This window comes from Sylvia atricapilla, chromosome 1, assembly GCF_009819655.1.
Source record: "Sylvia atricapilla isolate bSylAtr1 chromosome 1, bSylAtr1.pri, whole genome shotgun sequence".
Lineage (NCBI taxonomy): Eukaryota > Metazoa > Chordata > Aves > Passeriformes > Sylviidae > Sylvia > Sylvia atricapilla.
Window position 1 is genome coordinate 116,767,801 of NC_089140.1, and position 27,116 is coordinate 116,794,916.

General features: G+C 37.1%; 1 protein-coding gene and 1 long non-coding RNA gene across 2 annotated transcripts in view; both read left to right on the forward strand.

Annotated features, from left to right (window-relative positions):
* LOC136369142 (uncharacterized) overlaps positions 1-27,116 on the forward strand; it is a 301,131-nt gene that overhangs the window by 64,354 nt on the left and 209,661 nt on the right. The gene's annotated exons all lie outside the window — the stretch shown is intronic.
* Positions 1-27,116, forward strand: part of NKAIN3 (sodium/potassium transporting ATPase interacting 3) — a 260,645-nt gene that overhangs the window by 58,145 nt on the left and 175,384 nt on the right. Inside the window, exon 2 of the mRNA XM_066341042.1 lies at positions 25,793-25,930. Coding sequence (XP_066197139.1) covers positions 25,793-25,930 — 138 coding nt within the window. The remainder of the gene's footprint in view (positions 1-25,792; positions 25,931-27,116) is intronic.

A 27,116-nucleotide genomic window follows, 5' to 3' on the forward strand; every position in this document is an offset into this window, starting at 1 on the left:
AGATGTACAGATACACAGAAAAGTATAATTGCGATAGAATGAACTTCATTTCTCTGAAGAAGGTTACCACAACGCTTGTATGTCTCTTCATACTTACTCAAGCCATATTTGAAGGGTTAAATTGAAATTTAATGATGCAGAAACTGCTCCCTCTGTCTCTGCAGAGGAACTGAGCTCAATTCCCACAAGGATATCTCAGAATTGCCATGGCTGAGTATTTGAATTGCAGAGGGGCACAGACCACAAATAAAGCACAAACAAATAGTCCATAAATGTGATGGATAAACAATATGTTGAATGAGATTCCAACAAACCCACCCCCAAAACTTGCATGATTTGAAAATAGCTGAAGCCAAACATTTGTTTATTAAGCATGGTTTAGAACATATATATAGAAACATCTGATGATTTTCTAAACTCTGGTTCAAGGCAGAATAAAAGAGTAAAAAAGCTGCTAAATGTGTCTCAGTGTCATTAGTGAGAGAAACAGCCTCAGGTCATAATCTTTTTATTACAAATGGAAAAGTCTAATCTAAATCAAAGGAATCTCTTCACTTTCTGTCTGTAGTATGTTTTCTAGTGAGCAGGAACTCAAGTTTCAGATTTGCCTGTAGAAATTTACAGTTGATGTGACAAGGCTCCTAAGGGATGCCTTAGTGCATCCCCAGGTAAATCATTATGGACCATCTCTGAAACACCAACCCTGTATTTTTATGATTATTTTAGGATCTTCTGCTATCCAGCTGTGGGGAGCAGGGTCATGACAAGCATTTTGGACTTGTGTGTAATTATTTATCTGTGCATACAGTGGTTCTATTCAAGAGTTTGAGGAACAGAGTTTACAAGAAAATTTTAACTTTTTTCTTTTGCCAAGGTTCATGGTCTAGCACATAGAAAACATAAAATGTTTCAAGATCACAGAGTAGAGCTTCTCTTCAGATTACTTCAGTAAATAACTATTGCTCAATGGCTTTTATGGGAGGCAACCCAATCAATCCTGCACTTGTGTAATAGACAGCACTCTCACATATGAATGATTTGCTTTGAAGAGATGCTGATTTTAGTTTGAAACAAACATTTTGAACATCCCCTTGGCTTGAAACAGTTATTTATTATGTACAATGTAGGTATTTGAGGACCTTAGTCCGGTAGAACTTCCTTGATTTAACAGTCAAGATGGCCCACAAGATTATGGCCCTGAGAAACTGGAAGGACATGGACTTGGGTTTTAACCTTAATGAGCTGCCATGGTGAGTCTCTCAGCAAAGCTTGTGCTGAGGATCTGCACTGTCAAAATTACTTCCAAAAATACCCATAGAATTTAAAGGAGATCAGACATACTGATAACAAAATAATCACAAAATGAACAAAATTACCTGGTTTTAAGACAGGCATGGTACATGCAAGATTCATCATGAGCTTCAAAAGAGAACAAAGATGATTTTCTGGCAGACTAGGAACCTGTGCAAGCAGCCTAATTTCACTAGATAGGTTAAACTGAAGGAAGCAGCCTTACTAATGAAGTTTAGTATGTTCCAAAGAATGAGACAATGAGGTCTTTTCTCAGGTTGTCTCCTGACAGGAGGAAATAATTGCAAAAATACAATTATGTCTTAACAGATGAGGAATATAATTTTACCTATAAGGAACAAGTGACACAGTGATGAAGAGAGATAATTTCTGAGTCTTCTTTTCCCTTCTAACCCTTTTTTCCTTCACATACTTAGTTTTAGAGCTTCTATTGTCCTAAATTAAACTAAAATAACAGATTTTTTTAGTAGGGTTTGTTTTTTTGGTGGGTGTTTTTTTTGTGGTGTTTTTGGGTGGGTGTTTTTTTTTGGGGGGGGGGGGTTGTTTTGTTTTGTGCGTTTGTTTGTTTTTTGAGTGGAGACTAATGATATATATATATCTATGAGATACAATTATTTGGGGGATGGGGTGATGGCAGGAAGCAGCATGCAAGCAAATTCTCACTCACTGTGTAATGTCATACATAAACTTGCTTTAATGAAGTTGTGATATTTATACCAGGCATGGACCTGTCTCCTGGGATTTAATTCTTCTCTCATTTAGATTGTTTTAAGCATGCTTAGCTGCTTAACATTTCAAGGGGTTACTATGGATTTTCCACAGTGATGGGCTAAAATCAGGGTGACCTTTTCCTTGCTTTAGTAGCAAGATGTTGATTCTGATTAACCACAGGTTAGGGGCAACTTGCTCTTCAGCTTCTGCATGGTTAGAAATGTGGGCTGTCTTTAAAGTAAGACATGAGCAGTATATGACATTTTGGGGAGAGTCAAATGAGCCTAACACCAGGGCTCAGTTGGAATGCCTCATAAGGCTGGCCCTACATACATCCCAAATCACCTATTCTAATTTAATTTACCTTGTTCCCTTCATTCCAGTTTGGCTTACAACTGTTCCTGTCTAAAATGATATACTTTGCTGAACTGTACACTTATATCACAGTATGGATTCTTATTTCTATGAAATGTATAAATATGAAATAATTTATATGAAGTGCATTCTTGTTTTTTCTAGGTCTAAATTAATTTACATGCCGTTATGTTTGTGCAAAGTCTGGACTTTTCACATTTTGTATATAGGACTACAGAAACAGACCTGCTTTTTAAACAGAGAAAACAATCTGGTAATGGTTAGATTTTACTTTTCTTCTGTGAAAAATTGAAAATAAGAAAATGAGAATTCAAAGGACAATGCCACAGGATAGATTAAAAAAAAGTACTATTGTCTAAATTATTTCCAGATGAAAATACACAATAAGTATATCAAATAAGTCTTCATGTTAGCTTAACATGCTGTCTGTGCTACAACTTTTGATCTGTTTACATACAGATATCTCTCTATATATAAACTCTCCTACCTGTAATTTTTCACATACCTCACACATTTCAAGGAGTTATGTTAAAACATTCCAACTACAGATTTTGGTTTAGCCAGCAGTTACTAAGCAGATGCCTTTGACATTTGGATTTTTGAAGGCTGGTTAAATCTTTTCTGAAAGCAAAAATGAAAAAAGCATCATTGAATGTGACTCTTTGGAGAGATTTCCACTGAAGTCTAAGACATTTCCATTGGCAATGTGAGGTAACTGCTGCCTGTTTACATCTGTGCCTGCTTTTTTGCCCAGACCCCTTTCTGTGTATTAGTTCAGGAGGAATCTAGAACCTCAGGGAATTTCAGTCCTGGCAGGAACAAGGGAATATTATGGTATTTCAAAATAGAAAAAATATTTCAAATACTTGAAGTTATTATTCAGAAATACAGTTAGATTTTCTATTTTGCTTCATTTCCATCAGCATGTGTGGAAGACAAAGACTTGGTCTGGTTTTTCCCTCCCTAGTGTCCCATAACAGTCAGCATGCACATCTTCTTTTGTGTCTCACCAATGCTCCAGGAACAACAGTGCTCCTTCAGCCAGTGTTTTTGTTTGATTGAGACAATCTTCCATTTCCACCAGTAAAGCTTCAGAATATCTCTGAAAGCAAGCAAGGAGGTGATGAGACAAGAAACCTCGTTCAGTTTCAGACCTGACCTCTCATGCATGATGATATTACCTTGGATAAACAGTGTTTTTTAATCACAAGCTTGAGCAAACAATGGTAGGTGAATTGAATCAGCTTACAAATAGCTCTGGGAGGCACTGTGTCTCGTACCACAATTCAGAATAATTGCTTACTGGCTTCCTTTTGCTCTTGGGGGCTTATAATCAGCTGCTTACTTCTGTCTGTAGTAAAGCTACTAAACATCAACACAAAATACCTAACATAAATGTACACTTGCTCATTGGCTTCGTTTAGTTGCTAAAGCTTTCATATCACTCACTCCTTGTTTGATGCAGAGCATGCAAGTCCTTATTTGCTTTCTATGCATTTGAAATCTTTATCTCTCATAACCATATAAAGATGTAATTTTTATCTCCTTTCACCCATATGAAATTTCAGCAAAATTGCAACCCGTAATGGTCTGTTTTTCCATCCTCCTCTGTTTGTAGAGAGGAGAGAATAAAACTTATTCATACTCCTAAAACACTACAGAAACACTGATTCTCAGTTCTGTGTAGTATATGAAATGTATTTACACCATGTTTCTGTTATAATGCCCTAATGGTGTAAAGCATCCTCTTCCATATATGAGAATCAATCTCAATACGAATAACACTCAGTGATGTGTTCATGTGAAAGGGGCAGAACTCCATACTATGGGCAGCTAAGATGCTAAGAACTTCATGTAGTTAATAGCTTGTGTCACTCTGTGCTATAAGATTGGATACATTATCCCTGAATCATTATAGGCATATCTAAACCCCTTTGTAATTTCACACAGAAATTACTGGGTTAGCTAAATTTCTTGAATGTACATGACCCAAAAGGAGTCATTTAAGAACTGGGCTGAAAGAGAAAACACAATTAGTCTCCTTCTGGTTTAATCTCCAAAACTTCTGGTCAACCCCTGCAGTAAGAAGTAAGTGCATCAGTGTAAAACCTCCTTGTAACAGATGCCATTTGCATGGCTTGCCAGAAGAGATCTTGAAGGGTGTTCAAGTTGTTTTGCTTTCCTTTTAAAGGTTTTCAGCATAACACCTGTGATATTTATACTGTTTTATTCTAAAGAGCATCTTCCCCATTCTAGAGGAAATTGAGACTGTTCTACACCTGCTCCCAAGCACATCCTGACATTTTGAAAGTGAATACGTACGGGGCACACACCATGCTCAGGCTGAATATCTCTTCCAGTTTATACAGTCAAAGTAAAAAGTAATGATTGCCCATCAGGATTAACACAGACTTAAAGTTCTCTGAAATCAGAGCCCACAAAATACCAATCTTTTACCCTGTCAACTCCATCTTCATTGATGGAGTTGTAGGAAACAGATGAATTGTAGGAAACAGATGAATATTCATATATTCATTTCAACCAGTACCAGATTTGTAATTCTGCAAGTTGACAAATAAGAGCTAGTTGTAGTGAATGTTAGTGTGCTGAGAAGTATGCTATAAATTCTCATAATAAGTGTTTGTAGGATTAAAATTTATTGATAGAAGTGTTCTTATGTGGGAATTATAGACATGCCATTTTAGATGTGCAGCTTTGGAGAGGGGAAAAGGATTTTCAGCAACCCACAACATTTTGGAAGTGTCAACTGCTACTAAGAGTTTTTTCTGTCACCAGAGCGACCTTGGACAGTAACTATTTTCCCTTTTCTTCATCATCACACCACATACTTATTTTAACGTATGAGAAATAATGCCAAGAACAGTAGTGTTCGCTTATTTCATGGAGTAGGGAGTGAACTTGGCACATTTTGCTTGATATTGCCATCTCAACATGACTTTGTTCTGAAGTCTCATCACATCTGGGCAATTCTTCCAAGGTAACAGAACTTTCTTATTTTCACCATAGGACATTAGGAAAGAGGGATGTCATCTGTTTGTCTTTAACCCCAATTATGCAAGTTGAAATCCAGGGTACAATAATTATAGGTGGTGCCTGCTGTCATAAAGTTCCTTATTGCTGATGGAGTTTATATCTTCAAACAAACATGAGTGTTCCATTAACTTAAATACATTCTGTTTTAACCTTTAAATAAATGAAGTTATTCTGTTTCCTGATGGAAAATGAGCTGAGAGTGGATGCAGACCTTTCAGTTGGTCTCTAGATTAGATGTTTTATCTTGGTGTCATCACTAGCTTTGATTTATATCATAGTGACAGGACCAATTTATTTAAATATGGCATTTTTACAGATATTAGACCAAATGTAAGGTCCTATATTTTTTCCACAATTCATATCAATTTAAGAATAATTCCCTTGAAATACAGGCCTTTGACTGCGTTTCCTTCAGCTCATTTATTGTCGTGTTTCTAAACTGTGATTCAAATACTTGCTTAGTAAATATTGTCTGACATTTTATTGCCTTTCCATGGAAATAGCAGCAAAAAAGCAGAGCAGTAAAATTTAAAAATACAGGCCATGAATCCTATACTTTTATATCTCATAGTGTTAAATATGTTTTTTTTTAACAGCAGCTATTTATTATTCATCCTGTCTGCCCTTTCCTGCACACACGTACTCACAGCAGCAGAGATTTTGTAGTAGTTTAGTTCCCCTAGGGCTGTGTCATGAGGTCCACATTAAAATATAAGACCAGAATTATTGCTAGCATAAAGCAGTTTGTGGCAACCAAAAACTTGGTTCATCATTGATTAGTGATTGGTATCCTGCTGTAGCTGTTTCATTAGTATAGAAATAAAGGAAATTGCCTGAAAAGGAAAGAGGGAGCAATAGCTTCCTGTAAGAAGGGCTTTTTTCCAGTACATCTCCTTAGTTTGCTTAGCTTAAGAAATGCAGCAGGATCATAATGAGGAAAGACCAAAGCCTGGTATCTTTGTAATGTTCTAGTAGATTGCCTGTGCAGTTCTTTTTATATAATTATAAGGCAGAATAGATTTTAATAATTCTACAAGTATTTGTCATTTCTGTAAAAACTTCTAGAGATCTAAATTTATGATATGCTATCATGACCAAGACCCTATACCTAGAAATGACTGAAAGCTTTCAGTTTCCCTTCCTTTGTTTAATAAATGTACAACGTATAAAAACCCAAATGCCTACATAGTGGTCACATTATACAACTTACTGGGCTTTTGTCTAACCACAGAATGTACATCTTAGCCCTTGGGAAAACATTTGTCTTCCTTTTCTTTTCCCTTAAAACTCAAGAAATGCAGGTCAGTTTCAAGAAATAACCCACTTAGCTTTATGTTAACACAAAAAGAAATTAAATTTATTGTAACCAGTGGTAACATTTAAACATACATAAAAAGGAAAATGAAAGTACATCAGGAAAAGATCAATACAGGTTGCAGCATGCTGCAGAAAAATATGTATCTGTGTTAGAAAATTGCTGAAATCATCAAAAGAGGGCACTGAAGAAAACTGTGGCAATAGAAATTAAGAATGAAAATAAGTATTAATGTGTTTGGAGTAAAGAGGATCTTAAGAGTCAAGCAGACCTCTTGAGAATGATAGAATAGTCAAATTGCTTAAAAATGTATAAATTACAGAAGTGATCTTAGTATTTCTGCTCCATTTTTGGAAAAAAATGAAAGAAGTAAATGATAGAGGTGTTTGAAAAGATAATGATGATAAAACCTTTTTTTATCCTGTGATAATTTGAGAGAATGCCTAGTACTAAATATTAAAATTATAGACATTTTACAAAGAGCGTTCATTCACTCAGAGGTTTTAGGTAGGTGAAGAATTATCTCAGGATCTGATCTTCACCATTTTTTGGAACACCAAAGGAGTTCTTGAAGAGAGGTAATGGTTTATAAGGAATCTAAAGGAAATTATTTATATTATTTCTATTCACTGCTAAGCAGTGTTCTTAATTGGGCACCTTATGGTTTTTCAATCAAGAAATAAAAGTGTTATGGAAACTATATGGCATTCCTCAAATGCACTAATAATACATTATGTCTACTCTTCCAAATGTGACCACCTCCTCAGAGATTTCTGTTAAAAAATACTGTGTTTAAAGGCTAGATTCCTAATGGTTGTATAACTGCTTTGGGTCCTTTGATGACAAAGATTTTAACAGTGACCAGCAGAATAATAATATTTATAGCATTATGTAATATAATAATTTATAAGATTTACAGGAATGGAAAGGTAGGGAAGTAGCAAATAACAAAGGTAAATATTGAAATTCTAGTGTTCTTGTCTTCAAAAAGCCTTGAACCTCCAAAGTACATAGAATTCTATAACTGTTATATCATGATTGCTCAGTTATTTTTTGAGTCTTTTAAAAAAACTATCATGGTTTGATGACCTGATACCTTCACATGTCTACTAAAAAAAGAACCTTGTTGCAGTGGCTTTTAAAATGTGTTCATCATGTCTTGGGAGAAGAACTCTAACTTACTATGTCTGACATGCTTTTATCCAAGAACAATATAAGCTTGTAGTAAGAGGCTAATTACAGTGCTTTTGGTAGTCAAAGAAAGCATCTTTGAGGAAGTTTTTTTGTGGCAGTTTTTTTCTTTGTGGCACTTTTGAGTAATTGCCTTATGTCAAGTTACCATTGTATCTGAAGAAGCAGATTTTCCAAGTTTAGTAAATATTTCCCCACATCAAAGTGGGTATTTAAGTTCTTAAGAAAGAATTTAAATGTTAATGTCTTGAAGAACTTCAAGTCTTCTCTAAAGTCTTCTAAAAGAACTTCAACATTAACTTCAACATTTTCTTCTTTGAAAAGAACTACTTCTAGTATATTGATACTGTACCCTGATTTAATCACTGAAAGGTTATCTTTTACTTTAGAATATATATAGTACATAAACTTTGTTGATTTCAAAATACTCTTTTATTTCAAATACAGGAGTTTAATTCTTAGTCAGGCGGTGTTAGACTTTATCAAATAAGAGCCAATTTGAAAATGTTTCTGAAAGCAAGTTAATGCAAAATGTAAAGAGACAAGAAAAATATGTATTGAGCAAGTAAACTTAGAAAGTACCTCAGGATGCAAGAATTCCTCAAGATTCTGAATTCTTGATGCAAGAATTCAGTCTTTACAATAATTTTGTCATTCAGGGCCAAAAAGCCCTGTTGGCAGAGCTGACTGCAGCTGTATGAAATTACTTGGAGGTGCAAGTAGCTGTGGTGAGAAAGGGCTCCCTGAATAGCTGGTCCCCACCTCCTGCCCACAGCTTTTCCATATTCTGTTGTTGTGGCAATCTCCAGGGTCTGGATTTGTGAGGCATGACTGACATAAATGAGTTTATCCTGGTGCTTGTTGGACATAAATCACAAGGCTTTTCCTTCCCCTGGAGTCAGGGTCTCACAGCAGATGACTGGATGCTGTGTTGTGGACCATGGTGATTATTCTGGGTGATTCTGCAGGCATGGGAGCTGCTGTGAGGACATCAGACACAATCCTGCCCTCCTCACAAAAGTGCATCCTCTACTGAACTAGTGGTTTTTCTGAGGGAAGAGCTTTTGTGTTAAATTACATTATGATTATGCTATTATAATGTTCATACTTATAACACTTCCAGGGTTTTTTTTATTCAGAAAAGATAACTATTTTGTATCTAGATAGATTGCATGTGTGATTGGGCCAAACTTTCAGAATGAATTCTGTGTAATACTTGTTTATCCAAAGAGTTGGGCAAACTGAATTAATTACACACACACACATATATAAATACATATGTATACATGCATACGCATGTATATGTTAACATATATGTACAATTTGTATAGATATATGCTGTGAATTAACTCCCTGCACATTTGGGTATTTGCATGAACATACATGACTTGGCTTCATGTCTGATGTCAGCTTTCTTAGATTATACACTGCTTTATGGGGAGAAGGGCAGGAGTTTTCTAAGTGTCTCCTTTGTTTTAACTACAAGGCTGTTCCTTAATAATTAAAAAAGGGTTTGAATACTTTGGCACATATTGAAGGGAATGCTTAGAAAGAGAAATCAAAGAACTGTTCCACATCCAGGTCTTTCAAAGACTTGATTGAATGACTTCAGTGAAACATTTTGGGATAAATTATATTTTTTTATTTCACTGGCTTCTTAGAAATTTAGGATGGGGAATGCAAAGTGGTAACTTCTAATACCATGGAAAAAAGAAAATGAACACTGAATGTGGATGAAAGTGTAAGGCAACAACATAATCTAGTTATATAAACTTTATAAACAGTAAAAAAAAAAAAATAGTCATGATTTTGTATTCCCAATAGACAGACTCAGCATTTCTCACAGATTTGATTGAAGTCTTGGTCTCATGGTGTAACCCTGTGTTTGTGTAATGAGAATAAATCCTCACTAAAAAAAAAACTGGAAAATCTTTATTCCCAAAGAAATGCTTGCAATAAGACAAGAACATAGTATGTGAAGAGAAAAACAAGATAGAAAGGTAATGGTTCCTTGCATGTTCCTGTAGCATCTCCAGGCTTTCAATGTGAAGTGATAGCTTTAATTTACAGTTGAGCTTGGAGATATTTTTATAGCTCTGCATTCAGTTCTTTTATGTGGGCAGTGCAAAGTACTTATCAGAACACGCACGTTTTTTAAACCACAAGGCACTTTATATACTGTGTATCAGGAGTAGGGTCCTAAATTTAGGATTAGAGAAAATATACCCGAAGTTGGATCATTAGGTAGTCAAAAGGGAGATTAGATTAATGGTGTACCTGAGAACATACGTGCCTTGTAGATTATCCCTGTTCTATCATTCTTATTTATTTTTCACTTTTAAGACATGGACTTGCTTTGGCTCTGGAGAAAAATAGAAAGAAGAAATGTATCTTACCTGGTTAAGCAGGTGTTCATTGCAGAATAGGCAATACAGCTAACAGTTGTCTTACTGTGCATTGTGTGTATTACGTTAAAAACTTGGAAAGCCTAGTAAAAGGCTGTGCAAGTGCAAATTAGACTAGAACACAGGATACAGCCATACTATCAAAGGGAATAGCAGGCTACTCTGTGATTTCTGTGGTGTGCCTGTGGTGCAAAACTGCCAACTGCTCTTTTAGTCGGTTTCCTTCTTTTCCAAGACATAAGCTTGAAACAACAAGTGCAAACTGTGTTGCAGCATCTTAGAGTTGTGTTTTTACAGCATCAAAGAGGTTGATAAGTATTTATTGTCTACCAGTGGTAGGGAAAACAGGAAGGTTGAGTATGAGAGTAAGTAGAAGTCCTTGAAAATCAAAAGCCTCCTGGGGCCACTTGTGTGCAAGGTATTTTTAAGAGTGGATCTAGAAATCAACTACCTAGAGCAAGTAATCCATGAGAAAGTTGAATTACATTTGAGAAGGTAAATTTGGATTTTGTCCTTGTCATTTTTTGTGTAGAGGAAATTACCTATTTACTGGATAAATATTTTGCATACTTCTGTGTCCTCATCTGAATACAAACAAGTTTTTCAGTTGGAGCAGCAGTTTCCTCATTTTTGTAGAAGAATACACTAAAATGAAGGAAATCTAGGGAGTCTACAGTGGATAATGAAAGTACTGATGATAGCGTCTCATTGCATTTTGTAAGTAGTTATAAGACAGAGATAAAAGTTATTTTATAAAAGATATTTTATTCATCTCATTGAGTTGCAATAGCCTTGGAAGTAGTAAGAGACTGCAATGAACTACTCCTGGGAATTCAAGAGCATTCAAGAACATGAGTGTAGTCATACTGAATCAGAGCAAATACTTAGGTAATCCATTTTCCTGTCTGTAACAGTGCTCAGATTTTTAGGAAAAGTGTGCAAGAAATATACAGGGACTTTGGGGGGCACTTTGACAGTGCCCATTTACAATCAAAAAGGGTTATTGTTTCTTAATTTTATTAATTTTACCAAAGGATTGCAGTAAGAATATTTTATCCCTTCCTAGCATACTATGCAGCTCACTCTTAAGCATGAAACAGCATCTTGTTCCCAATATTTCTCTTCTAGGGGATAAAGGATGGACAGATGACAGAGTGCAAAGGGCACAAAACCCAATATAAACTGCATCTTTCCTGTGGTTCATTTTGGTTCTTCAGTGAAAGTAGAGGCATGTCATTAAAATTCATCATTGCTGTTAGTCTCCAAAGTAACCCTAGGGCTGGACAGGCAGACATCAACTCTTACTAAGGCCAGGAATAAAAGATCTGTAAGGTTCAAATTTAATGGTCAAAGTGGCTGTGTTGTGATATATTTCTGAAGAAATAAACTGTCATCTTGTTATTAAGTATCAAAACATAACTTACATGATATATTTGCTGTCCATTTTGTTTGACAAGCATAAATCCACCAACACCTTAGTGTGTATATGGTTTACCCCAAACTCTCGGAATCCATTAGAAATAGTCAGTACACCAGATGATGGGATATATCACAGGTCATACAAAAATACAGCAGTCTTTGTGATTAAGAGTTTACAGAAGAGTTTGTTGGAGATTCACAGGAGACACTTTGGTCCTAAAGAAGTGAAAGGGAGATTAGTGGATTTAGTGGGCAGCATGTCCCTAGGGAGGTGTGTGAATATGCAAAAGCAGCATTATGGCAGGACAAAATGAGAGGTATGACAGCTTAAGCAGAAGCGGGAATAAACATGTTTGCTGCCTCTCCAATTCTGAAGTTACAAAGGAGATGAGACAAAGGAGACATATGGGGGACTTGCCTCCCATGGAGAAATATGGTAGGTTTTCATTGTATCAGCTTCCTCTATGTAACTCCCATCTGCTGAAACACTAGGTTAAAGAGGTTTCTTTTCTGACAGTGGATTTTCCAGAGCTCCTGCAAGATAATAATGCATGTTTATCATTTCTTGCCATGGCATCAGATAAGGCAGGCTCACCTTGTCTTTATGCCTATTCCAGCAATGATAAAAAAAAGAGATTACAGCACACCTTCCCTGGGGTCTGAAAACTTCCTGTCACAGACTGATTGCTTAGCCCTGCTGAAAACAGGTGTCCCTCTCCAGGGAGATGAAACTGGAATGAATAAGTCTAGAGTGATTGAAATCTACTGGATGTATAAGTCTGTGACAGCCTAATGTGGTTACTGGCATTCACAAAGACACCTAGCATTACATTTTCTTTCCACGGTCTTCCCTTTCTGAACTTGCACAGTAAAATTAAATGAGGCAGAAGGTCTGCAGCAGGATTTTTTTCCTGGGTTTAAAGTCTTCTCTTCACATTTTGTACTAATCCATCTATTTTGGATTGATAAAATGTGAGTAAGGGAAGAAGGCAAATAACATTTTTATCCACTCTGTCTTTTAAAGATTCTTTTTCTAACTTTTTCTAATTTTTTAACTTTTAAGAATGACTTTCACTGCAGTAAGATCTTCAAACAGATATTACACTAAAGATGAAACATACCAATTTGACAGTCATAGTTTCGGTCATCATAATTTCTCACTTTTGGTAGTATTTATGCTCAAATAAGATTTTGGAGTATGTTTTCTGAATAATTTCTCTTTTTTCCCCCTGTATCTTAAAATTAAGTCATACTACTGAAATTTCAAGACCACAACTCTACTTTTGTGGGGAAACAGTAGACAAAAATCTGCCATCATATGAATAGTACAACTTCTTGAAAGTCTTGAAGTAGATAGAATTTAGTAAGGTCAAATTTAGTAGAGATATGCTATCCAGCCTTGTGCATATTGGGCAGGTGAGAATATATTCTGGCACTGCAGAGTACAGGCACATAATTTGTGTCTTGCAGAAAAACAGGCAAAGAAAACGTCCTCAGGCATGCTTAATGGTCTGCTCACAGGGGAGACAAATGGTATTTGTGTGTTCCAACTGCTTTTGCTGTCAGTAATATGAACTTCAGTAGTTCCATAGTAAGTATCTCTAGATAATACCTACCAAAAGTGTTACTGTGGCCTGTGGTCCCAGTAGTTGTGGTAGGAAATGTTGGAGATTTCTGACCACAACTGCTTTTCCCAAGTGTAATTTTTTTCAGGCATGGAGCCAGCAAGACTATCTTCCTTCTACAAAAGCTTGAGATATGTTTATTTTTTTGATTAACATTTTGTGTTTATTCTACTTATCAATTGATTAGTTAGTCTTACAATTTCCTTTACTGCAAATATTTCTAATCAGATTCTGATTCATCTAACATTCAATTTGCTTTAGATAACATTATGATTCAGTGGAGAAAATTGCATTGTGCTGTGAAGGTCCAGACAGTTATAAAGATCTTCCTTTTGTCTTGTAGAGCTGAGGGTGAATTTTGAGAGTTCTACCATTTAGCACACTTACCATTCCACCATTGATGTCATCCTGTAGCTCATGTGTTCCTGAAGAACCCTATTGGATTCATTGGGGTAACTGATGAGACGTTCTGAGTTTAACTTGTCTTAGATTCTTACTTGGCACTGTCTCCTTTTGTTCTCCTTATGAGAACTAACTTGCTCAAGTTTATAAATTTGATGCTGGTTTAGTTGTATCAGATCTACCACAGCAATGCAACCAGCATGTTTTGAAGACAGAAACATGTCTTGGAGTTTGTTGTATTTTCTAGAAGTTTCCCCTTTTCCACAGAGACTGTCATAGCACACCTGATGAATTCACTAGAAGTCACATACTGAAAGGCTCTGAAAGAGGAAATACTTTTACTGTGAGAGGGTGACCGAGCAGTGGCACAGTCTCCCAGAGAGGAGTCCCTACCCTGGGAGATATTCAGTAGTCATCCAGATATGTCCTGGGGAAATGACCCTAGGTGGCCTGGGTTGAGCAGAGGGCTTGGACCAGGTAACCTCCAGAGGTGCCCTCCCACCTTTACCATTCCATGAACCATTTTTGCTCTACTAGTGCTCGAGTAGGACCTATGCATTGCCTTAAACATTAGTCTCCTGTAAAACTGTCCAACCTCTTGATGTTTCCTGGGGAAGTTTACACAGTTCCGGATGATAGCCAGGAGGTATTTGCCCAGCATCAACCTATGCAATCCAAGTAGTCTGGAGGAAACATTATTGTGCTACAGCTCAGGAAAGTACAGCACACAGAGATGACATACTTTGCAACTAATTAAGGCCGTTGTGTTCTTACCTCAGCTGTGTAGGAACATTACATACTTAGCATTAGCATAAACTGACAAACGTTGGAGGAATTTTGGAGATCTTGGGGATCAGTATTCTAAAAACCAAAGGAGAAATCTTCTGCAATGGGAGTCTATTATACTGCATGACTTCAGATCAGTCTCTGTCTTCACTTTTGCCTATGTAGTCTTGCTGAGCATCTCTAAGTAATTAGGAATAATTACCTCCAGCCTTTGAGCAGCATTGGTGTCTTTTGTGACATTCTGGTAGCCCCCCTGCTTTCCTGAACTTGTTTGTTCTGCTCCAAGCCTTTTGAGAAATGACAAGTACAGGTATATCTTGGCTGTGCCTAGGAATGGACAAAAGAGCTGCTGGAAAAGGTTTGACTGATGGGAAAAATGGAGAGACCACTGCTGAGATAAATGAACAGCTCCACAGAACATCACTAGTTATCATCTTTTTGTAGTGCATACTGAGATACCAGCAGTGGGGCTAGTGGATAGTGGCAGCAGTTGGGAAGGTAAAGGGTAATAATGACTTCATTTGTGGTTTGCAAGGACAAGGCTAGATAAACTTTTTTGAAGCACTGCAGTCTGACTGCTGTGGAGTAAAAGCAGAAGTTGGAGGATTTGATGGAAGTAAGTCACTGTGAAATGAACTAAGTTCTGTTAAAATCAGAGCATAAAGTGAAGATTAAACAATTTAAACACTTTATGAAAGAGATCTAAATATACGATATACACAGAACTTTTACGCTTCTATACCTTTGAGTTTTAAAATTACCCTGACAGGTATCATCCCTATTTCCAAATACTTGTTTTAATTTCAGATCATAATTCATCCTTCTCTTCTATGAACGATGAATTACCAGTTTGTAATTCAAAGTTTTCAATTCAAAACCAGTTTGTAGGCCAAAGTCAAGATCTTCTTATTTGATTACAAATGAAATATGTATTTCCTTTGGAAAAGGAAGACGTGGGAGTTTGTGTGCACATCTAGAAGAGTGCCGGCCACACACGTTCAGGGAAGGTGAATTCAAGATGAAGCGGGCGCTGTTTGAATGATGACATTTTGGAATGGCATTCCAGAAGGCAAATCAAGATAATTTATGTAGAAATTAAACTCCTTAAAAGAAGTTGAGAGTGGAGGTAATTTTGGTATCAAAGAATCTAGCTTAAATGATCCACAAGGTATCTTTTATTTCCCTGTAGCTCTATAACATTTTCCAGAACGAGTGTTTATGTTGACCACTTTCTGGTAAACCATAGATGTAATTGCATATATACACTTTGAGAAGTTTATTCTCTGCTCTGCTGTGTGAGGAGGCTACAAAATCACAGAAAATTATGTGAATTTGGAGTTTTTATTTCTGCAAGAGAATGCCCAGATCTTAGAATACCTGTAGAAGAGTGAGACTTAAAGCAAGTTATGGCCATGTTGTCACCCACCTCTAACTACAGTATTCTTCTTTCATGTTTGAGAATAATTTCAGAATTCCCATTCTTTTTAATCAAAACATATGTCTAAATGAGACAAAAATGCCCATATAGCCCTCTATTAGGAATTAATAATACAATAAATTTTATTGACTAATTACTGAAGATAACATGAGGACAAAATGTTTGTCATGCTGCTATTCAGTCCTAACCTAACCTTTTTTCCTGGCCAAATAACTCAGGAGGTGGAGGGATGTTTTTTCTATGGTATAAACAAAGAAGGATATTTCTATATTTTACATGACAACATGAAATGATCCAGTATCAGAGAGTCTTCATGTTAGTGCAGTGGCAGCAACAATGCAGTCTCATCATACACAATGACAGAGTCAAAGTGTCCATGAGTGTTGCTACTATGCTTGAAATTGGCATTTGAGAGCAAGTGAATGACCTGCAGTGCAGGGACCTATTTAGACACATTGTCAGACTTCTGAGCTGGTGCTAAACTGCTTTTTTCTCCCTTGTGCCTCTGTTGAATATTAGCAGTCTCTCATTCTTCTATTTTTGTGTGGCTGGCATTCAAGATGCATTGGAGAGAAGTTTTCTGGGGAAAAAAATACTAGAAAGATTATCCAGGCAGACATCTGAACTCCTGCCTGCTGTGGAAATAAGCTCTATGCTGTGGCTCAAATTAGGGGTAACAGCCAGCACATAATTTTTATTACTTGGCTGCCTTGGCTTAATACTTTGTTTTGCCTGAAGAGAGTTGGTGATTGAATATACACTGCTGTATTGGAAACAAAAACTAAACATAAGACTCACCATCCTGTGGGAAACCTTATGTTTCTCAAGATCTGGAGTGAATCAATTATGCCAAAGCTCATATCAAACAATTTTAGTTTGTTGAATTTGGATCTCTAACTGTTCAACTTGTCCAGGTCCATGTGAGCTCTGAAAGCTCTGAACATGTATCTCCCTTAGTCATGGAAGAAGAACTCCATCTGGTTCAATTTCTATCTTCTTTTGGAGCCTACATTAAAGCATAGGCCTAGAGGGCTTTAAAGAGTCATAAAAGAGACTTACTTCAAGAATAGAGTTGCTTTTTGGCAAGAAGGAGCGTGATGTTCATCTACTAGAGGCTCTAAATACTGATTTTACCTGTTTATCTTACAGGGATTTCAGTTCTGCTTTCACCTTGCAGTCTGGGTCCCCATCTCAGCATCTCTTTCCTCACAGTCACTCTTCATGATGAGGATGGGTTGAGCACAGATCCTGCAGCATAGGTTCCTAGATTTTTCTTTTTCTCTCATTTTTTTCTCTTTTCTTTTTTAAACTGAATCCCAGTCATCAGGATCTGTGAGGGATCTAGGGCTATCGGCTTCATTGTTATCAAATTACCTCCTTATCTGTTACCACCTTACCTTGCCTACTATTCCTTGAGAATTCAAAGTAGTAAATTTGTTCAATTCTCACTTTTGTTAGTTAGTCAGTAAATACTTCACCATGTCTTGAACCTGTGCATTGAGGAAGCCTGTAGAGGTAGAGGGATTTACTGGAATGTGTTCAAATGTGGAAATAAATAAAAACCAATTAGAATTATGAGAATTTAGTATTTAAAGATGTGAAGGGATATTATGGTGTGGCAAATGAAAACTTTCTTTTGGACTAAATCCACCACAAATGCAGCTTGATAAAATTATTAAGAAGTCAATTAAAATTTTCATTCTCTCTTGTATCTTTTGACATGGACTTTTTCATTTATAGTAAGATAGAAATCTTTAAAGATTTTTAACCTATAACCATGTCTTACACTGTCTTTTGCTGTATGTGGGCTGGCATTTAAATGAAACAACCAAGGGAGTCTTAAATGCCGTTATAAGCACCTTCATTCCAGCTGTTTGCAGGATTTTATAGGTCAAGCAGCCAAGGGGCTTGACTTTAGTGTTTTGGGATCAGTTACAGCTTCACTGGAGGGTTGAAATTCAATCTTAAATCACTGTGCTGTAACGAGTTGGCGCTATGGGGTTTTATTACAATAGCTGGCTTCTTCCCTATCATGACTACTCATAGACTGTAACTGCGTTTTTAAGGGGTCTGTTTGATACAGATGGTATTTGGTACAGATGTAGCCATCAGTCTCAGGTGTATCACCCTGGCACCTGTAGTGTGCTGGGAACTGGAACTATTTGATGCCACCTTTTATATCACTGCAGTCAGGTGACCCTGCAGAATAAATATTAACAAACTCCTCTTCTCATGCTGATGCAATTCTTAAAGAATTTGCTGTTGTGTTTCTGGGCCAGATCCTGCAGCCTTGATGTCACTACCATCACCCTCCACTGAACTCGTTTACCAAAGCAGTCACCAAAATGGTGGGAAAACCTTTACTTAGTTCTGAATATTTTCCATATGAGTTGAACAGCTGAATGAGAATAGCATTCACTGTTGAAAGGCAGCACAGGCTGTTTTAAAAAGACAACATATTACTTATTGAGCCTGTTTTTCTTTTCTTTGTTTTTGTGCTTTTGCCTTCACCAGTCTTGGCTATTGCTCTTTTATCAAGCTCCTTCAGCACATATATTCCTTTTGCTTTATATTTTATTTAAAATTGCTCAAGTAACAGCCAATTACCTATCTGTCTGACCAAGACTGCAAAGGCACTTTTGATCATCAGGTTTTTTTTCTTCTCTGACAATAACTTGTCAGAGAGATCAGTTTCTCTTTTGCTCCATTAAACTGAATTTACTATAAATATTTGTGATTTACTCAAAATCTTTCCTGACATTCAATAACCTCCATGACACATAGTCTTATAAATGTACTTAGTGAGCTGTTATAAGGGATTACCATCTTAAAATCCCCCAAAAGCTAGTATTTCACCTGGACAAGTGAATACAGATCATTAAAAATCTAATGAGAGTGTCTTCTGTGGTCGGATGATTCCTTTAACTGTCACTAAAGCTATGAAGTAGTGATCTAAGTCAAAGTTAAACATTTAATTGTGACACTGACTACACTCATCTTTGGAAATGAAGCTCCTATTGAAAGGTGGTAAGTTACAGATAAGGAGGTTGTAATATTTAGCCTAGGAACGGTGACTTGCTAAATAGGATTCTTCAGCTGAGAGTGATTATCTGACACCTCCCTTCCTCTTCAGGTTTAAATGCTGTCCCCTGCATTAAAAACCTGGCATTTCTCTGGTGTTAAATCTTATCTTCCTTTTTACTGAAGTCAAGCCTGTCAGTAAAATTCAGAAATCACATCAGGAGTATAAAATTTGTATAAAAAGTGGCTTATTCATTACCGTTGGTCTTTGATGCAACTTATTTATTTACTTATTTATTTTAACCTTCTTCTTTCATCGCTTGTTAATTTCCTGTTAGAAATCCTGGGATTTAGATGTGATAAGTCAGTCTTTTACTCTCTAATACTGAGGTTTTTTCCAAAAAGCTTGGCAGCTTTTTGATGTCTTTTCCCCTTAAATTAGAAGTGCGTATTTTCCAATTGTGAACATGGAGCCTTTGCCCCAACGTTTTACAAAAATGTTTTCTCAGTGGAACATCTGTCAAGGAAAAAGAAATACACACCTAAGAGCCCTGGAATGTGAAGACAGACTTTAAGTCAAATGTGGCTAGTGCTAAGAGTGACCTTGATCCAAGGTCTTGTGTATTCCAGCCCAATGTGCAGGCTGCAAGGTGATGTGGGAGGCTCCCACTGCTCCTCTCCTGACTCACCTTGTGCTGGTGTGTAGCTTTTTGGGAGTGTCCACCAACTTGGGCACAAACAAAGAAAGAGAGAAGGGAAGGAAAAAAGAAAGGAGGGAGAGGAGAGGTTGAGGAAAAGGTGATCACACTGTTGAGCTTAGCAAAGATATCCTGGGGCTTCAGAACAGAGGGCACTTAAAGCTCCAGGTGGAGTTTCTTTGGAAAACTGTAAAAAGTGCTGGGGAACCACTTCAGTTTTTAACAGCAGCATCTGCCAAAATGGACTAAACTGTAATTCAGCACAGCACATTGGAATGGTGGAAAGAGTGGTAATGGTGAAAAGACCAACAATCCTCAGAGACTCATCATGTCCAAAACTTTTCCTGAAGCCACAGGTTAAATTTATGATCATAAGATGAAGATGAGACTTTTGAAGAAAATATCTTTATCCTTAGGAGCAGCAGTTAGTATTGATGATGCACTGTGCCATGGAACTTTTCCTGTGAAAAGTACTTGCAATGTCAGCCAACTCTTGAGTCTTACATGCATAATTCAAATGTTACAGATAATTCCTGACCTGAATTTAGAAAATTAATACTATGAACTATAATTTTTTGATTCACCATTTTTTGGATACTATTTTAATTTTGAAAGCTGAGTCCATTTGTAACAGTAAGTGTTCATTTGTGAAGTCATAATTTTTTCTCCTTGTTTTCCCCTAGCTTGGAAAATAGTTTTAATTTCAAAAAGGATTTCAAAGCTATGTAGTTTTACAGCTCTCCAGTTATTAAATATTTCTTTGATTTTTGTTAGATTTCTCAAATACAAGTTTGTTAGATAAACTGCTGATATTTTTTCTGGTTATAATTTCTAGGGATTGTTTTGCATGACAGATTGAAGCAACTTTTTAATATCAAATGCAGAGTAGATTATATTTCCCAGGTTTTTAAATTTAGCAATTTATAGGGTATCAAATTTGCAGCTGTATAATTAACCTTTTATTTTTGCATATAACAATTTTAAAATGTTCTGTTTATATCATGCCACTTTTGGGTCTTTTCTTGTATGAAATCATCTGTTACATATGAAAACTCTTCATCTTGATACAGTGACTTCTTCTGTGATGGATTTGGTTCTATTTATTAATCTCAAACTAACATGTCATTTATAAAACTTTTCCATTAAAATATAAAACTGACTGTGTTCCTTGATGTTTCTGACAGAAGAGAAAATTGAGTTTTAACACATATTTGAAAAGTTGACTTTGTAACTCTGCTGTGGTGTCTCATCATTCAGACAGCTTCTGATACATATTTTGAAGTATAATAAGACCTGAGAAGAGTCCTATTTATAGGACCCCTTTAGAGGAGGGGTTTAATCCACAAGGCACCCTGTTGAAGCCTTCTCTCAAAAATGTTTTTTGATTTCTCTTTTGATGAGGAACGTCTTGGTGACTTCTGTCTGCAGATCCTATGCAGCATTGCCTTTTTTTTTGCTACCCCTTTGCCTTAAGCTGCTTGTCAAACATTAATGCTACAGTTGTGCTATTTTTTCTGTTCTGGAGGTTCCAATTGTGCTGCACATCTGGTTGATCCCTCTAGGTGAGGAAGCTCAAAATTCAAACAGATTAATTCGCCCACCTGAAGCTTTTGCTGTTCTTAATACAGAAGGGCTTGAGCACGGCTGGAAGAGAAAGTTCACCCTGAGTGACTTTATTGTAGCCCTATCTTGCAGCTTAGTACCTTTTCCTTGTGCTCTGCAGGAAGTGGAGAATGGGAAATGTTTGGAAGACTTAGTGAAACAAAGAGGTAAAAAACCAATACTTCATTAAATGAAGTGCTGCAGTCCCACTGGAGCATTTTACTGCTAGTCCTGGTCTCCTGGGTCATGCACTTTGCATTACAAGAGTGTCAGTGATGATGATGACTAAATAACAAAGCTCTCCCTTGCCAGCAGTAATAAGAAATATCATGTATCCTTTTCCAAGTGTTGTTATGATAAGAAAATGTTATTTTCCATCAACTTTGATAGCTTTTTATAAGTTCTTATGAAAATATTTCACTCAACTGGACAGAAGTTTCATTACAAACATACACCTAGTATCTACCTTGCCAAAACAAGCTCTCCTGTTTTATTTGCGAGAAAGGGGTGACTTTTCATTCTACATCTATGTTACTCATTTTAAAAGCATCAAACAACAATTTATTATGGACAGTCCCGAACTTTGTTGTCTTAGTTGTCACAAGTAGTGGAGGTGCAGCCTCTCCCAACTTGGTAGGGAACTGGTATGACAAGTAAGCCCCCAGAGGACCTCAGTCACATCGAGCATACCCCAGCTGCAGCCTCGAGCTCCTCTGCCCTGTTGAACTGGTTATCTGTCTTCTAGCAATGGGAGAAGTTGAGCCAGCTAGTTTTGGGAACCTCTGCCTTTCATTTAGGTTTCAGTTTTTTGGGCTGTTTTCAGAAGAATCCGAAAATGATGATTAAATTAGAAATTCATGTGGGAAAATTTCTTGCTGAGAAAAAGAAAATTCTTGTTGAGAAAAACAGCCTTATAATCAAAATGTTTCTGGTGCAACATGTTGAAATACTCACATGCACATAACTCTGAGTGAAACTGTTTGTCACAGAATCTAGGCTAGTTTGGTGGCCACTGATGGACACAGGGATTTTGGATTTGGGCAAATATTACCAATATGGGCTCCTTATATGTGTGCAAAACCAGCCTATAAATGGGCAGAGGTGCCTGTTTCCTTCCCTTTATTCTGATGATATCTGTCAAATCAATTACCTGAATCACAGCCTGTGTTAGGGATTGCTCTTCCATTTGCACAGAACTAAAAACTTTGTGGTCTTCAGTGATTCTTGGTGGCTCCGCTGAGTGAATACTAGACATAAGAGCAGCACCACTCAGATATTTCCTCTATTCGGTCCGTATTGGTCATGGTATAAAGAAAACAGGTCTTAATATGTTTCCTCTGCCATGGTCATGGATTATTAGGTTTTTAGCTTCTGCCTGTCTTGTCTGAAAGGTGTTATAATTTAGGAGAGAGTAGCAATTTGAGGAGGAAAGGCATACCTCTACCTTTTCCTTTTCTTTAGATTCCCCTCACCCCACTCTTGCTAATATGTTCTGTGGGCTTTGAGGATGAGACAGATTACTCTGTGTTGGTGACAAGAGCAAAATAAATGAGACTTAGCTGTTCAGGAAGGTCTCTGCATAGCCTGATGGTGAAAGCACTTCTTAGTGGGGAAGGAGTGGTACTGTATGCTTGGCACCCTGCTTCCAGGGCTCTTTCAGTGGTTTCATGCTGTCAGTATATATAAAATAAAGAGCAAGCCCTGTAGGCAAGAAACACAAGCAACTCTCCCCGTTTTGTAAAAGTGTCAAAAGCAATAGACTGTACCCTCATGTTTCTGCTTATGCTCTCTTTTTGACTCGGAAAATACAGATCTTTATTTTTTGCCTGTGACACTGCTTCAAAGAGAAGCTCTTTCCCTTGGTATCCTAATGCATAGGAAATGGGAGAAGAGGAATGAGTAACTCACTAGGCAGCAGGAGAGGAAATTGAACTTTCCTTCTCTGTGTTTGTGGTGGATGCCTTAACCACAGTAATCCCTGGAAAGGTTAATAATTTTTTTTAATGTATAACTCTGTCTATGGTGAATATGCACATGTGCACCCACATCTTGTGACCACTGAGCTGTTTTTTGGGAGCCCAGACCTGCCTGATGGATGTACTCAGAACTTGCTTGGCAGATATCAGGGAGATGCACAGGAAGGGAAACATTTTATCTGATCCAGTTTAGGCGTGAGCTGAGCACCAAGCCTTTTAGCATGGGTCTGGTGGCAAAGTGCAGTGGTTGTGTTTGCTTATGTTCCACTATTACATTTTTCAGGCTTTTAAGGTGATGATCTGAAGATTTATTCCAAGGGTCTGTTTAAGAAGGAAGAGATACTAAACAGCTTCATTCATATCTGTGCTGCAGGCTTTTGTCTTTCATATAGCTCTAGGTGTTTCAAAGCTACATAAAATGCATAATGGCATCCATGACCCACCAGTGTGAATTTCCTCAATAGCTGCTCTGGGCGAGCTCTCTGCTCCCAACACCAGCACATTGTCATACCTGGGGAAGTAGCCAGGCAGTGACATTGTGGATGTTAGTGAGCCATTAGAGCTTTCTGTCACATTAACCAGGGTTATTGTGACCAGTGGTCCTCCCAAAGAGTGAGAAACCCATGGCCAAGGGCCATTTTGGGTGGGTAAGAGTATAGTTTGCACACAGCTGCCCTGTCTCACTGCCAAGGACACTTTAATGGAGACAGTGCTAAGCCAGCTGCCTTCATGCTGGAAGTGTGATGGGACACAGTTTATTGGTGCAGGTGAAGACCAAAGCTGCAGGAGAATTTCAGTGAATTGTCAGGGCAGAAGTGGCACTAAACCAATCCTAGTTTGATTTGACAGCTCCATCCTCTGCTTGTTTGCTAACGTCATGGCTGCAGGAAGAAGACACATTGTTTCTGAAAACTGGTGGTCTGTGAATTTTTTAGCTGTTTTGGTGACTCATTTGCTGACAAGTGACTGATTTTCATTTGTAATGGGAATGAAAAAGTCTCTGGCTTTGGTCATGGATGCTACAAATGCCTTCCTATGTGATACAGGACTCTCAGTATGTTGTTGCTAGACCATAAATTAAGTTCTGCCTGTGCCAGAGAGCTTTCAAAACTTTATTTACCATCTTGCACATGGGATTTGGGGCACCCTTGTATTGTACTGTGTGATTTTTCATTTATATATGCTGGGGGAGATGTTTAGCTGACAAAAGCCAGTGTAACTTCACTGATTGCAAAGGAGCTGCACCAAGTTGGTGATTCAACTTTTGTTCATTTCATTGTTGAGATTTATCATATTTATTAACCTCAGCATAGAGAATATGGTTTTCATGTCTGCTGTAAGGGAGGGGTTTTGTACAGAAAAAATGGGTTCTGCACTCAGTGACACCTAGCCTCATCTTGCAGGTGAAGATTGAATCTGGCCATAATGTGTAAAATGAAATGGTTTATGTGAAATGCCCACATGTGATAGTACTTTGGTTGGTATTCACAGAGCCATGCTTGCTCCATCTGTCTCAGTTATAAATATTGTAAGTGCATATTTCACTAAATTTTAGGGTTTGTAACAATGTAGTAAAATCAAGTAGATGTTAATAAATTCTAACAAGCATAGAAACTTGGTTGTTTCTCAGTAGATTTCTATTTAGCTGCTCAAGAATATCTTGCTGCAGCTACAAAAATATTGAACTAATTTTAAACTCCAACAAATATGCTGCTAAGAAAGTCAAATTTTCTATGTTTTTAGAACAGTGGATTGGACTATCAAAAATGAGTAGTAAATGTGTTTGCAAAAGAATTTTATATCTGGCTTTTTGTTTTTCTTTTTTTGCCTAATAGAGAAATTCAGAATTACCCAAGAACCACATGCTGATGGAAAGATGAAGATTGATGTTTCTTAGCTTCCTCCTTGTCCACACCCAACTAAATCCAGACCCAAAATGCCATGAGGACAGTGGGAAGAGAGCTATTAGACTGCCACCATTTCTTTCTGATTTGTAGTTGCCCAAAAATAACGTAGCAGCTTTTGAAGAGCACAGATGGCTCATTTGGCTGTTGGTTTTGAAGCAGTTTGCTCTAAGGTCTTCCAACATTTTCTACTGCCTTTCAGCCCCTGAGCCTACGTCTGTGCCTCAGGTAGTGAGGAGCAGCTCCCAGCAGTCTTCCTTAATTCCTGCATTAAGGAACTCCTGGGATCACAGTGGCCGCCTCTGGCATTTCTCTGGCCCTGCTTTGCCCTTTTTGAGCTTTTAGAAACAGATTGAGGAACTTAGAGTCAAGTCTAGTTGAGTGTAAATCTCAGAGACATGGGGAAGGGAGGGAGCATGATGGTGTTTCAGAAGCAGTAGCAAGGTTTCCATAGCTTCCCTCACTTGCTGGTGAAGCCTGGTGAAAATAAGAAAATATCAAGTGTTCTGTCCAACCCATAATTAAAAAGTGCATGTTCTTTTTATGTGTTTTCTTACAGCTGGCAGCATTAGAGAGACAAATCTTTGACTTCTTGGGTTTCCAGTGGGCTCCTATCCTTGGCAATTTCCTACAAATAATAGTTGTCATTTTGGGTTTGTTTGGAACCATCCAGTTTAGGCCTCGATATATAGTTGTGGTAAGTCTCATTTATTATATTTTTTGTCTTGTTTTTTTTTTGCCATAAAACCTACCATATTACAAAGCAGAATTTTTTTGGTTTCAAAACACCAGATGATATTTCTGTAGAAACTGTAGAGGTCTCCAGGTCTTTTTGCAAAAATTTAGGACTGCTAAGTGAATTTTTTGAGACTTTGGACATTATCAAAAACAGGTAACCTGGAGAAAGTGCTGTCAAAACTATGACTCTGGCACAAGTCAATTAGACTATATGTAAATAAATTAATAAAGTACAAATTGTTGTTCTTTTTACAACAGACAAGCAGAATTCATGGCGATTAAAACAAATATTTCCAATGGCCAAGTTATATTTAACTACATCTTTCTCTTAAGCAGAGAGGAGCAAGGACTGTAAAAATTTCTTTGGTCCTGTGACCCATGGATTCCAAAGAAGTCTCCTTCTCACTTACATGTAATTTTGTCAAGATCTGTATTTATGGCTTTGACCCTAAATTATTGCAAATCCTCTCTGATGCTTGTAATTTGAAGCTTCTCTGTTGTTTTTTTCTCCCATGTTCTCAATATAGCCAGAAATAAAAATAAATTTCAAAGCTATGAAGTAAACTGCCAGCAACAAGAAAAAAAATCTCTGTTCCTCTCCCACGTTCATTTTTGAATGTAAGAATATTATGTCTTTACCTGGTAATGGCCGTATTTGGAACATTTTGGTTGTGTTGTCAGTAATGGATTTTAAGAGGCTAAAGTTATCTTTCTTTTTCCTCACAAAAGAATGAAATAAATGTCTGCTGGGGAAAACTCATTAAACAAATACTTAAAAAGCTTCATCTTTTCTAGTCAAGCCTTGAATCCTGTAATTCTTTGTCATGTCTTAAAAGAAAAAGTGAACAAAAGCGCATCCATGCTTATTCTCGTGTTAGCTAAGCTTACAAGCAGACTATAATGAATTGAAAACGGATTAATATAAAAAATACTACTTTTATCAATCTATGGTTGAAGAACTGGTCATCCATGTGTTGATGATTCACCTTTCTGCTTCACCCTCTCCATTTTATACATAAGAATTGAGTGTAAGCATCTGTAAAATTATGTGGGAAATTCATGTCTGAAGTGCAACACTACAAAATTTCTTGCCCCTCAGGTTCCATACTGCTGTTCAATGATGGAAGCTCTGTTTTAATTTTCAA